General features: G+C 41.0%; 1 protein-coding gene across 11 annotated transcripts in view; it reads left to right on the top strand.

The window, feature by feature from the left end:
* RUBCN (rubicon autophagy regulator) overlaps positions 1–14,600 on the top strand; it is a 66,224-nt gene that overhangs the window by 3,916 nt on the left and 47,708 nt on the right. For 3 of the 11 annotated variants that reach the window (XM_067738603.1, XM_067738600.1, XM_067738599.1), the window contains exon 1: positions 5,282–5,550. The exons of the other annotated variants lie outside the window; for them this stretch is intronic. Coding sequence is in view for 2 of the 3 variants with exons in the window: in XM_067738600.1 (XP_067594701.1) it covers positions 5,486–5,550 (65 nt within the window). In the remaining variant the exon portion in view is untranslated. Of the gene's footprint in view, positions 1–5,281; positions 5,551–14,600 lie in introns of those variants that run through there. 11 annotated transcript variants of the gene reach the window in all.

Raw genomic sequence — 14,600 nt, 5'->3', positions numbered from 1 at the left:
CTTCTGCCTTTTAATCTCAGGATTCATTCATTCATGTATTGAAACAGAGTTTGAGTCCCTACTCTGGGCAAGACACTGTGCTACACAGTACAGTGTTACAGCCGAGGACATGACACGCAGGATAGCAGGCATAGCTGGAGGCATTACTAGTCTCCAGGTCCCTGGCCCTCAGTTTTCTCTGACTAGCAGGTAACCTGCTTGGATAGACAGGGGAGCTTGAAGGGGAATTCTTCCTGGGCTCAGAGGTTGGACCTCTAGCCCACTCCTTATTAGGCCTTGTCTTCTCTGGGCAGGGCAGGGGTCCTGTCAACCAAAGGTTCTAGGTCAATTCACTGAATGACTAATTGTGGAATTTTCTAAAGCTACACAAATTTACATAAATCACACAATTTCCCCCTAGTTATGTAAAGACTGTTTCTTTTAAAAAATATATCTTCAGACTTCGCTGGTGGCATAGTGGTTAAGAATCCACCTGCTAATGCAGGGGACATGGGTTCGAGCCCTGGTCCGGGAAGATCCCACATGCTGCAGAGCAACTAAGCCCGTGTGCCACAACTACTGAGCCCACGTGCCACAACTACTGCAGCCTGCTGACCTAGAGCCCATGCTCCGCAACAAGAGAAACCACCACAAAGAGAAGCCCGTGCACCGCAATGAAAAGTAGACCCTGCTTGCCACAACTAGAGAAAGCCTGCATGCAGCAATGAAGACCCATCGCAACCAAAAATAAATAAATACAAAAAATTACACAAAATATATATATATATATATATATATATATATATATCTTCAATTTCCTCAACTTGCAATAGATAGATTGGTAGTCTAGGAAGGCTCTGAAGAGCCAGGATTCTAGGCTCCTCATGCTGTTGGACAATCTGAGAGTAAGTTGCATACATCATGATTCTATAGAATATATCTCTAAGTATATCCTTTTATATAACCAAGGTAAAATGATCAAATTCAGGAATTTAACATTGATGCAATTCTATTCTCTGACGTATAGTCAATATTCAAATTTTGCCAACTATCCTAATAAATATCCTTTGTAACAATTTTTTTTCCAATCTAGGATCCAGTCCAGTTTCATATGTTGCATTTCTTTGTCCTCTTTTGTCTCCTTTCATCATAAAAAGTTTGTCAGCCTTTCTTAGTCTTTTATGATATTTACATTTTTGAAGATTGAAGGCACTTGGTGCATAGCTTGTCCTTCAATTTGGTTTTGTCTTATTGTCAGCCTCTGATTAGATTTGAGTTATTCATTTTTGTCAAGGATACTACATAAGTGATGTTGGCTCATTCTCAGTACTTAACATCAGAAGGCACATGATGTCATTTTCTCTTATTGGTGACCTTTAGTCACTTGGTTAAGGTGATGTCTGCCAGATCTCTTCATTGTAAAGATACTTTTCCCTCCATATATAATGAATAAGTAATCTTTGGGGAGATGGTTTGAGACTGTGTAAATATTCTGTTTTGGAAGAAATTTCACTGACAGCTTTAGCATCCATTGATGATTCTTGCCTGAATCAATTATTATGATGGTGGCTACAAAATAGTGATTTTCTAACACTATCATTCCTCTACATTCATAAGCTGGCATTCTACTGTGAAAAGAGCTTTACCTCCCTGCCCCCTTTCTTCCTTCCTTTTTCTATTTATTTATTTATTTGCATACTTGTTTATATATACATATACGTTTCCGTAGAAATTCACAGACTCATTTCATGTTCAAAAATTCTCTTCTGAAAAGCAAAGGGGTGCAGAGTGTAAGGGTCATGCTTACCTTTGAAAAGAATGTAGATATGTAGACATATCATGAATTAACTCATTTTGATGCTCAAATTGCTTTTGACTTGGCAAGTGGGTGACATCCCTTAGCTTTAAAATTTTTAATATTTTAAAAAATGCTGCTAAGAATAATTTTAGTGAATATAATAAAAAGAAAATATTCATGACTATAATTGATATTTGTTGAATATATTCAAGAAGATTATTTCTTAAAACCAAACTTTTGGCAAATAAGTGTCATGAGCTTTAAAAATCTGTTATTTGAATAAATGACTATTGAGTGAAATTTGCTTTCTGCCAGTGGTACTCTAGGACCAACTACCATTTGTATAAAAATTGCATCCTGGTAAATCTTGAAAACAAACAGATTAATCAAGATCAATAAAGTTCTTTAGATTTTTTGACTTTTAAAATATTAATTCAGCAAGCAGTTGCTAAGTAAGGCCATTATTTTTATGTGACACTATTGAACCCTGATGCTACATATTCTTGCATTTTTGACCTTTTGCATTTGGATCCCAGATGCACAAAATTGGGTTAATCACAATCCTTGGTTCATGATACACTGTCATCATTTTCCAAGCATGACCCATTTTCATTTGTTAGTTATTTTAAATAACTGATTATAATTAGTTATGGTTTCATAACTAATTTTTTATAACTTTTAATATTTATTCATTTATTATTTATTTATTTTGGCTGCTCCGGGTCTTAGTTGTGGCACGCATGCAGGATCTAGTTCCCTGACCGGGGATTGAACCCAGGCCCCCTGTATTGGTAGTGTGGAGTCTTACCCACTGGACCACCAGGGAAGTCCCCTAGTTATTTTTAAAATTGTGCACCTACAAACCCATCACTCAAAACAAAAGCTAGAACAGACAATAACCCTATGACCTGGCAATTCCACTTCTAGGTATGTACCCAGGAGAAACCCTTGCTTATGTACAAGAGGTGACATGTAAAAGAATATTCATAGCAGTGCTGTTTACAATAGCAAAAACCTGGAAACATCCCAAATGCTCATCAGTGGAAAGCAACATGAATAAACTGGTGTATTCACACAATGAACTATTATATACCAGTCAAAATCAATGAATTATAGTGATACACAATATAAATAAATCTTGGGACTTCCCTGGTGGCACAGTGGTTAAAAATCCGCCTGCCAATGCAGGGGACATGGGTTTGATCCCTGGTCTGGGATGATCCCACATGCCGCGGAGCAAATAAGCCCATGTGCCACATCTACTGAGCCTGCAGTCTACAGCCCACACACCGCAACTGTTGAGCCCACACTCTGCAACTACTGAAGCCTGCTCACCTAGAGCCTGTGCTCCGCAACAAGAGAAGCCACCGCAATGAGAAGCCTGTGCACTGCAATGAAGAGTAGCCCCCGCTCGCCACAACTAGAGAAAGCCCATGCGCAGCGATGAAGACCCAACGCAGCCAAAAATAAATAAATAAAAATAAATAAAAATAAATCTTACTGTAATATTAAGCAAAAAAAGGCCTCAAAGAATAAATACAGCTTAATAGCATTTTTAATAAAGTTAGAACACAAAAATTACTTAAATAATAATTTTTAGGAATATGGATAGATGCAAAGAAACTATATTAAAAGAGAAACAGTGGAATTATAAACAAGGGATTTAGGATATGGCTACCTGGGGTGAGGGAAAGCAGAGGGATAGGATGGGGGAGTGGGCACATGGCTAGTGTAGGTTATTGTCATGCTTATTAACTGACTGCTTTAAAGAAAATAAGTGTAGGGAATTCCCCAGTGGTCCAGTGGTTGGGACTCCTCGCTTTCACTGCTGAGGGCCCAGGTTCAGTCCCTGGTCGGGAAACTAAGATCCCCACAAGCCACACAGCATGGCCAAAAAAATAAAAATGAAAAAAAAAAAGTGTAAACCCAGTCTTGGACATATGAGGAAGTTCCTGTTTTCTAGAACTTTTACTACAATTTTAATTCTAGAATTTCCTGATACAGCTGAGTTCATGTAAATATATGTTAAAATCATGTGGCATTAATTTGGGATTATACTGTATGCCAAAAAATGAAGTTCATACATTTGTAGAAACAGAAGCTACTGAAATCCCAATAACTAACACTGCCCCTTTCTTAAAAAGTATAACACTTTGGTAGGAAAATATGAGAAAGTTTGAATAAGAATATTTTTTATATAAATGGAAATTGGAAATCATAATTTAATTAAAAGGCTCTTTCACTTTTAATTCACAAAAAATGTTTTCTCAAGTTTGAACATTTCTGAAAGTCATGTATTATTTTTAACAGAGTAACTAGTTTTTATGGAGTTAACCTAGATCTCTCCCTAACAGAGTAGTGCTGATTCTGTTGCCTTACCATGGCTCTAATCCCAATCTCCTTGTTCCCTACAGCCACTACCCAAGTTTAGGCCTGGACTTGCAAACCCAAAGTCCACATTTAGCCTACAGAATTTTTTTTTTTTGGCCCATGTAATGTTTACCTTAAAATTGTTGCCAATATTTTAAAAATTGGAAATTGTACTTAAAAATGCAGATTCCAGCTTTATTAAAAAATCAGAATATTTGGCAACATTCAACTATAGCTAAGATGAGACTTTCCTTTTTGGATGAGGCATGGGGGTTCAAGTTCAGAGAGTTTCTGCCATTCTCCTACAACTGGCTGACTTCACTCATTGGCATTACACTTGGCCTTTATAGGGACTTCCAACCTCTTCCCATATCCATTCTTTTGACCTTCCCTCCAACATAGTACATACCCCATTACCTCTCCACATTGTCAAAAGTAGCTTTCTAAGCAAGTTTGATCAAATCACTTCTTGATTTGTATATCCTTGATTTGCTCCTAATTGTTCTTAGGATAAAATCCAAACTCACATGGCGTCATGATCTGGTCTGCCTGTTTCTCACCTCTTCCCAGCTCTAATTACTACTCAGAACAAGCTGTTCCCAGACCCGCTTCCTCATGTCTGTGTTACTCTCTTCGCCTTCTCTTCCCTTCTTCTCCAGGCTAACTCATACTCATCCTAAAAGACTCTGCTCTGACATCAGTCCTCCAGGAAACCTTTCCCCAAAGCTTTTGCCTCCTCCCCTTCCTTTGTGATCCCAAAGCGACATGAGCTCTTGCGAGTTTGTGAGTTCTTCATTAAAATTTTTGAGGTCTCCAAACACCACCACCAAGTGTTAAACCCGGGTAGGCTAAAGTGGGGTTAATCGTACTTGGATTAAGACCAGCGTTATTTTCGAGTCTAGACCTCTGACCGAGTATGGTTTCAAGGGTGAAGTGTGACAGACTTGTGTGAAGGTCCACACCAGTACGAACTCCGGAGACTAGGGTTGGTAAGCGTTTCAGACCCCGGCTCCCCGCCGGGTGCACTACCGCAAGCTCGCCGCCAGGGTCTGAAGTCGCTGCGAGCGCAGCCTCTGATTGGATAGGGCGGTGCATGCCGGTAGCGGCCGGGCCTTCGAAGTGCTTGCTGGGAGTTGTAGTTCTTGGAGCCGGAAGCGGGGGTGGCTAGAAACAGCAGCTGAGGCAGCAGTCACTGCCTTTGCTGTCACCCGGCTGTAGTGCATCACTCTGAGCCCACCGGCCGTGGGTGCCTCCTCGGTTCCCGGGGGACTCTGGGAGCCCTGAGGGGCGAAGCGACGGGGACGCTTCTCAAGAGAAGAGGCGACGTCGCAGCCCCGGATGCGGGCAGAGGGCGCGGGAATGGAGCTTGGCGGCTGCGAGGAGGGCTTGCCGGAGGAGAGCAGGTGGGCTGGGAAGGGGCCGGAGAGTCGCGGGCGGATTGATGCGTTGAAGTCCCGGGAGGCTTGAGAGAGCTCGGAGAGCACGGGGAGACCTGCCGGGCGCGACAGACATGAGGGCAACTGTTGTGGGCAACTTGTTTGGGAAAAAATTCTGAAAGGAGGGACGCGCAGGGCGTGGATAGGGCGGACGAGGGAACGGGCTTAGTGAGGGTGAAGGAGGGGGGTAGGGTATGTTGAGGGCGGGGGCTTGGGGGGTGGGCAGAAGTGGGTGAAGCTCAGATCCAAGGCTGCTGGGGAGGAGGTGGATATTGAGAGGTGCTGTAGTGAGATTTCATAGGCCAGAGTCTATAGATAGCAGTAGGGGACAAGGTGGGTGCCCCGACTGAAACTTACGGTGACAGCAATTCGGGCCAATATTAAGAAGGTTGAAGTAAGAATTTCTGGGAGTAAAGGTTAGGCATTATGAGTTGCCTAGAAAGAAGCTTAGGAAAAATGAGTGTGAGGAAGGAGTGAAGGAGGGCCTGCAGATGAAAGTGGGCGGTTGTAATGGCAGTGGAATGGGGATGGGGGCTTGCTAGTGGGACTAGAAATTGCGTGCGTGCCCTTTGTCAAAGCTGGATCCCTGTCAGAGAGTAACAGGACCTCCCTGTCGTTCCCTTTCCATCCTTAAACCCTTCACTCCTTCCCCAGAATGCAGCTAAGCCATTTCCCATTTATTTATATGAAACTGTTGTTATCAAGTTCATACCTTCTAGAAATTAGAGAATTTAAGATTTTAAAAACTACTTTGACCGAATGGTGGCTTGGACTCTGGAGAGGTACTACCCCTATGTAGGGGTTGCTTCGTTAATAACTCTGGTCTTAACCTCTTAAGAATCTGGAATGTACATCATAGAGCAGGAATGTGGGTTAAGGAAGTTTTTTTTTTAACATCTTTGTTGAATTATAATTGCTTTACATTGTTGTGTTAGTTTCTGCTGTATAACAAAGTGAATAAGCTATACATATACATATATCCCCATATCCCCTCCCTCTTGCATCTCCCTCCCACCCGCCCTATCCCACTCCTCTAGTGGGTCGCAAAGCACGGAGCTGATCTCCCTGTGCTATACTGATCTCCCTGTACTCTGTGGCTGCTTCCCACTAGCTATCTATTTTACATTTGGTAGTGTGTATATGTCCATGCCTCTCTCTCACTTCGTCCCAGCTTACCCTTCTCCTTCCCCTTCCCCGTGTCCTCAAGTCCACTCTCTACGTCTGCATCTTTATTCCTGTCCTGCCCCTAGGTTCGTCAGAACCATTTTTTTTTTTAGGTTCCATATATATGTGTTAGCATATGGCATTTGTTTTTTTCTTTCTGACTTCCTTTATTCTGTATGACAGACTCTGGGTCCATCCACCTCACTACAAATAACTCAATTTCATTTCTTTTTATGGCTGAGTAATATTCCATTGTATATATGTGACACATCTTCTTTATCCATTCATCTGTCAATGGACACTTAGGTTGCTTCCATGTCCTGGCTATTGTAAATAGAGCTGCAGTGAACATTTTGGTACATGACTCTTTTTGAATTATGGTTTTCTCAGGTTATATGCCCAGTAGTGGGATTGCTGGGTCATATGGTGGTTCTATTTTTAGTTTTTTAAGGAACCTCCATACTGTTCTCCATAGTGGCTGTATCCATTTACTTTCCCACCAACAGTGAGAGAGGGTTCCCTTTTCTCCACACCCTCTCCAGCATTTATTGTTTGTAGATTTTTGATGATGGCCATTCTGACTGGTGTGAGGTGATACCTCATTGTAGTTTTGACTTGCATTCCTCTAGTGATTAGTTGAGAATCCTTTCATATGTTTGTTGGCAATCTATATCTTCTTTGGAGAAATGTCTGTTTAGGTCTTCTGCCCATTTTTGGATTGGGTTGTTTGTTTTTTTGATATTGAGCTGCATGAGCTGCTTGTATACTTTGGAGATTAATCCTTTGTCAGTTGCTTTGTTGGAAAATATTTTCTCCCATTGTGAGTGTTGTCTTTTGGTCTTGTTTATGGTTTCATTTGCTGTGCAAAAGCTTTTAAGTTTCATTAGGTCCCATTTGTTTATTTTTGTTTTTATTTCCACTTCTCTAGGAGGTGGGTCAAAAAGGATCTTGCTGTGATTTATGTCATAGAGTGTTCTGCCTTTGTTTTCCTCTAAGAGTTTTATAGTGTCTGGCCTTACATTTAAGGAAGTCTTTCTTGACTTTTAAAAATATTCAGGTATAATTAGAGTCTCAGGAGCAGCTGGGATCCAAAGACTGGAGGTGGAATATTTACCTCTGAGAAAATATCAACAGGGGAAAATTAATGAGATGTTGTACCTGGGTGAAGACCTGGCTGTTTTAAAGGGTGAGACTCCTCTTTTATGTGCACAGTTAGCCTGTGGCCTGCTGTACAAAACCTGGGCCGACAGGACCTTGGCGTTCCTGCCCGAGACTTGTGAATGATGTGTTCAGTGAAACTGAACATCTTACTTCCCTTTTCCATGTTTCAGTTTCTGCTTATGTATATTTGGCTACTTATTCTTCCTCCAGATGTCTGTGAAATGCTTCATGTAAAAGGTCCTATATACATTCTAAACAAATTTTAGGATTGTTTTTATTTTCCTCTACCAGTTCATGTGGGAGAGGCTGGGTCGGAAATTCAAATTTCCTCCCCATCTTGCTGAGTTTTTTATTTATTTAATATATTTAACAAACACCTATTTACTACATGCCAGGCATTGCTTAAGAGCCTTACAAGTATTATTTAATCCCCATAACAACTGGGTGAGATAGGTACTATTCAATATATTATCACCATTTGACAGGTGAGGGAGCTGAGACACAGACAGGATAAATAACTTGCCAAGGTCATACAGTAAATCCTTGGTGGAACTGGGATTCAAACCCAGGCAATCTGGCTCTACTTTTTTTTTTTTTTTTTTTTTTTTTTGCGGTACTTGGGCTTCTCACAGCTGTGGCCTCTCCCGTCGCGGAGCACAGGCTCCGGACGCGCAGGCTCAGCGGCCATGGCTCACGGGCCCAGCTGCTCCGAGGCATGTGGGATCCTCCCGAACCGGGGCACGAACCCGTGCCCCCTGCATCGCCAGGCGGACTCTCAACCACTGCGCCACCAGGGCAGCCCTGGCTCTACTTTTAATACCTACACTATACTACCTTTCACTATGCTAATATACTGGGACGAAGAAATGTATAAGGTAATGAATTTTATAGCATTCTTTGCCTGTCATTTTAAGGCTATTAGGACCGCTCCTTTGCAGGTATCTTTTTCTGTTATTCTTTCCATGCTTGCCTCTTAATCAAGGAACTTTAGTCAAAACTTAATTTCAGTAGTGGGATTATCCACACAAAATCACTCATACTGTTGCCATAGCCAACTCTCTGTGGGTGGCTAGTTAACTCAGAATGTTTTATTTAATGGGACTTCATGGCACTGATGGCCTCCTTAGTTCCAGATAGTCAAATGGTAAATAAAATACATGCCTTGTGCCTGAGAATTGAGGCACTGTGGCTGGGTCACTGCAAACCTAACCCTTCTATGGCCGGTAAAACACCCAATTCAGAGGACATCTTGATGAGATGGCATCATTTTTTTTTTTAATATATAATGAAGGATAAAACTGCTCAGTTATTTCCTGAAAGCAGTTGATGTAGTGAAATGTGCATAAGCTTTATATCCAGGTAGATCTGCATTTGAATTCTAGCTCTACGGCTTAACTTGGCTTATCCTGTTTGAGTGGGAAGAATGATGCCTTCCTGACTGGTAAGTTGTGAGGATTCAATAACGTAATGTGCATAAAGCTCCTCACAGAGTGCCTGATATGTAGTGAATGCAAAAAATGTCTACTTCCATCTCCTCCCCAGTTTTCTTAAAATAAGGTTAGTGGGTGCTCTTCCAGTTGCTGTTTTCAATGGTATCATTGCTCGCTCTTCCTCCTTCTGTGGCTCCTCTATCCGAGTTGAACACACTGGGGACTGGGGTGTTGGCCTAGCTTTTAACTTCATCCTTGGAGTGGAATGTCATAGATACCCCTATTGTTTTCCATGTAGCTAGTCACCACTAGCAAAATGCTGTAATGCTTAGGGATGATACTTCACTTTTCCTAGGGTTTCCTAAATGCCAATTATTTGGAGTTTGTCTGGTGAAACTACTAAACAATTAAAGGAATGATTCTTCTTGCATTGCTGTCACCCTCAGCTGCCTTGGGCTATGCAATCTACTTCTGAGCTTGGAACCCGGCTACTTCCACAGTTTTCGTGGTACAGTGAGTCAGATAGAGTCAGAATTCAAGGATTAAGGTACTTTTTTGTGTCTCCAAACTGAGCTCATTCTATTGACCAAAACCTTTTCCTCCTCTGTTCTCTATCTCAGTTAATAGTGTTTTACATTCAGTCAACCAAGTCAGAAACCTCAGTGAAATTTGATACTTCCCTCTTCTTCGTTTCCCATACCCAGGCAGTCACAGGTCCAATGAGTTCTCTTTCTGATTTTTCTCTTGAAGCCTTTTTTTTTCCCTCCATTTCCAAATATATTGGCTTATATTACCGAAAAATCCAGGGAGTGGTATTGCTTCAGGAATGGCCAAATGTAGGTGCTTAAACAAAAGTTTGTCCCTCAGAGTGAGAGAGTGGCATGGACATATATACACCACCAAATGTAAAACCAATAACTAGTGGGAAGCAGCTGCATAGCACAGAGAGATCAGCTCGGTGCTTTGTGACCCCCCTAGAGGGGTGGGAGGGAGGGAGATGCAAGAGGGAACAGATATGGGGATATAAGTATATGTATAACTGATTCACTTTGTTATAAAGCAGAAACTAACACACCATTGTAAAGCAATTATACTCCAATAAAGATGTTAAAAAAAAAAAAGAAAGTTTGTCCCTGTCTGTGTGCTCTTTTTCTCGATGTGTTGGCTTTATTCTCAGGCAGATTTTTCTTTTTTTTATCTTTTTTAAAAAATTGATTTATTTTATTTTATTTATTTATTTTTGGCTGCGTTGGGTCTTGTTGCTACGCATGGGCTTTCTCTAGTTGCAGCGAGTGAGGGCTACTCTTTGTTGCAACATGCAGACTTCTCATTGCGGTGGCTTCTCTTGTTGCAGACCACGGGCTCTAGGCGCGCGGGCTTCAGTAGTTGTGTCTCGTGGGCTCTAGAGCACAGGCTCAGTAATTGTGGCGCATGGACTTAGTTGCTCTGCGGCCTGTGGGATCTTCCTGGGCCAGGGATTGAACCCGTGTCCCCTGCATTGGCAGGCGGACTCTTAACCACTGCACCACCAGGGAAGTCGCAGATTTTTCTACAGGATAACCCTTGGCGACTTCAAGTTTAGCAATCCAACCAAAAAGAAGACAAAATCAATCCCCATAGGTATAGCAAAAGTGAAAATTCTGGGGCTGACTCTTTTTGGACTGACTTATGTTCCTGTTCTTGTAATCAGGGTATGGAATATGTTGCTCAGTCAGGCCTAAGTTATATGCCCAACCCTGGATCCTAGGGTAGGGTGATATTTTCTTGGGACTTCATGGACCAGATTAAGTGCCAGAGGTTCCCCTGCGAAGAATCATTATTCTGTTACCAAAAGAAAGGGACATGAATTCTGGGCAGCTATAAACAAAATTATTCACTAAAGCCTTTATTATTTCTCATTGTGGATTCTCTCAGTAGCCTCCTGACTAAGCTCCCAATCTGAGCCCAGTCCCCCTATTCCAAGCAGCTTCCACATTGCTACCAGCTTAATTTTTCAGAAACAAAGTTACTCTAGTATTTTGCTCAGAAATGTTCAGTGATTTCTCATTGAAAATAGAAAGTCAAAACTTCTGTGGTATTCAGTGCGAAGTTTCCAGTTACAAAACCATGGCATTCACTCACTCACATCTCCTTCCTCACCATTCTGATACTTGCTCCTCTAAATTCCCTGCATTGCCTCCTTCTTTGCCTAGAGAGCTCTTAGTCGTCCTTTAAATAATGCTCCTTTAGAAGTCATCATTGACCTGCCCTTTTCTATCTCTCTTATTACAGCACTTCTCACTCTATAGCATTTTTTAAATGTATGTGCCCCTTTCCCCCACTGCATTCTGAATATCCGGAGAGGTAGGGACTCTCCCTCTTTAACCACCATAAGCCCGGTGCCTAGCACAGTGCCTGACATATGGTTGGTGTTCACTGAATATTTATTTGCTCAAGGAATGAAAATGGTAAAATTTGGTCATGCTTCTTATGGTTGGACAGGTGTCATTGGTTCTGTTGCTATTGAAAGGGCCTCTGTTTTTCCCTTTCTGTTTATTCATTTTTCACTTTTTCACGTAATTTTCATTTTCTTCCCTTTTGTTCCCTTTTTCCTTTGACCATGCTCTGGCAGCACTGGTAGCAAAGCACGAGGATCACATGATTTTTGAGCAATCCAAACTGCTACTCCAATTATTAGTACAATTCTTCCTCCCCCCGCCCCCTGCTGCCCCCCCACCCCTCCCCCCACAAACATACTCTTGAAGCTTTTGGGGAAAATGCTATTGTCAGAACCCAGAAGCCGGAGGTGTATCAGCTGATAGCAGGAACCATAAGCTGAAGCTTTCTCAGTATCTACCCTCCCCACAGCTGTTTCTGCTTTTTTATACTTGCTTTATCACTTCTTCCATAAATGGAATTTTTTTCCTGTTTTTTATTTTGTTTTGTAATCTTTCCTCCTTAAACAACCTGCCTTGGTATTTATAGACCAGCTCTGTCCAACATGATAGCCACTTAGCCACCTGTGGTAATTTAAGTCTCAATTAATTAAAATTAAATAAAATTTTAAAATTTCAGTTCTTTAGTCACACTGCACAGACTTCAAGTGCTTAATGGCCACAGTGGCTAGTGGCTGCCATATTGGACAGCACAGATACAGAACATTTCCAGCATCACAGAAAGTTCAATTGAACAATGCTGCTGTAGATGTAAATCTGCATTTTTCAGGAAAGAACTGCAGCATGCTTACATGTTTTTAGTTCCTCTGGATCAGGCTCACTTGAAGTGTAAACTACACTTGATTAGGAAGGAGGAGAGAAGATTATTAAAGGAAGTCATCAATAGTAGTGAGTAAATAGGAACTTGGCAAACTATCTCTCAAAGTTTGTGGGGCCATATCCTTTGCCAGTGAAACTCACAGGAACCCTGCTGGTTTGTAGGACTGAGAGATGATTGATTTTTTACTAGAAAACAGCAGAATCCCATAATTTCTTAAGGGTTCTCAGACAGTCTCCCGGTGAGCTCTCTCATTTGGATAGTTTTGAGAAGAAAGCAGTAATAGTCATATTGCCATTCCTCTTCACCCACCTCCCTCCAAGACCATGAATTTATTTTTGCCTCCTAACCTCCTAAGGAGTCCTTTGAGAGTTTTAGATTTTCCAAGGGTGTTTTTTTTTTTTTCTACCTACTTTTGTTATTTGCTCGCTGTTTTATTGCTTTCTGGCTGGAGAATATGTCTGTACTACTTCTACTTTTGAGGATCTATTGACTTTTCTTATGCGTGTGCCTTAGTACAAGGCCAATTTTCGTGACTGTTCTATGGTGCTTTAAAAAAGTGTCCTTCAGGGTATAGTTTTCTAGATGTTATAGAACAACCTTATTAATTATATATTATTCAGCTCTTCTAATCACTTTTTTACTTTTGGTTTTCGTGATCTCCCATTACCATTGTTTTTTCTTTTCCATTTCCATTTTTCTTTTTATTATTTATTTATTTATTTTGGCTGTGCTGGGTCTTCGTTGTGGCACATGGGATCTTTAGTTGTGGCATGTGGACTTCTTAGTTGCGGCATGCAGGATCTAGTTCCCCGACCGTGGATCGAACCCGGGCCTCCTGTGTTGGGAGCGTGGAGTCTTACCCACTGGACCACCAGGGAAGTCCCCGTTTTTCTTTTTGTTTTCTGCAGTTTTTGTTTCCCCTGTGTGTGTGTGTGTGTGTGTGTGTGTGTGTGTGTTGTTTTGTTTGATATATTTTGAGGCCATGTTATTAGATACATAAAAACTAATGAGAGCTATATCTTCGTTATTCCCTCTTTGTCTTTTTAAATGATTCTTGCCTTGAATACAACCTTGATATTAGTATAGTTTCCTCCTGCTTTTTTGTTTGATTGGCTGTTTTGTTTTAAATAGTTGAGTTTATTCCATTGACACTTATTTTTATCTCGTATCTGTTGAGTCTTAATTCTATCTCTTTTAAAAATGATTTCTATAATGTTCTCTTGCTGTTTTCTTTCCTCAGCAGTTTTTGAGATAGTTTAGTTTTAGTTCTAATGATGGTTATCTTTTACTTTAAAATAGTGTCCCTAAAACTGAGGCAACTGAGGCAGTGTCTTTCCTCCTTTGCCTTTGCTATTGGAGTGGTGGTGTATGCCTCCTTTACCTTGCTTGTAAAGCACTCTTCTACCCAGACAACATAAGGTGTGACTCTAAGGTAATGAGATTGGCTTTCTTATATGACTCACAAAATCAACCTTATTTTTTTGCAGTAAAACCTTATAAGTTTCTTTCATTCTATCCAGAAAGCAAATTTGATTCTCTGTTATATACAAGGTCGTCCAATATTGAGGAAGTCTTTCCAGCTATCCTGCTTCAGTGAGAGTACCATGAACATAAACAGGGCCTTGGAACCTGTGCTAAGAAGAAATTTGACCCTAGTTTAAATTCAGTGAAGATATTCTTTGTAGGTGGAACACTGTTACTAGTCTTAATTATGTCACAAACTGTCCAATCCCAAATTTTCTCTGAAGCAGAATGGGTAAGAAGGCTTTATACTAGGTACTCCTTCTGATTTAACTGGATTTATTAGATTTATGCAATGGAAGTTCAAAGGAAAAGGACAGAGAAAAGGGAAGTAATACTACTATTATTTGCTTGATGGTGGTGCTTTCTGTAGATTATCAATTACACTCCTTTATGAAGTAGTTGTTCTCTCCATTTTGCAGATGAGGGAACTGAAGCTTAAAGAGTTTAATGGCTTGCCCAAGGATGCACAGCTAGTTTGTGCAG

This window comes from Pseudorca crassidens, chromosome 5 (genome assembly GCF_039906515.1).
Source record: "Pseudorca crassidens isolate mPseCra1 chromosome 5, mPseCra1.hap1, whole genome shotgun sequence".
NCBI classification, from domain to species: Eukaryota; Metazoa; Chordata; class Mammalia; order Artiodactyla; family Delphinidae; genus Pseudorca; species Pseudorca crassidens.
The sequence above is the reverse complement of the archived record's forward strand: the minus strand, read 5'-3'. Positions and strand labels throughout refer to the sequence as shown.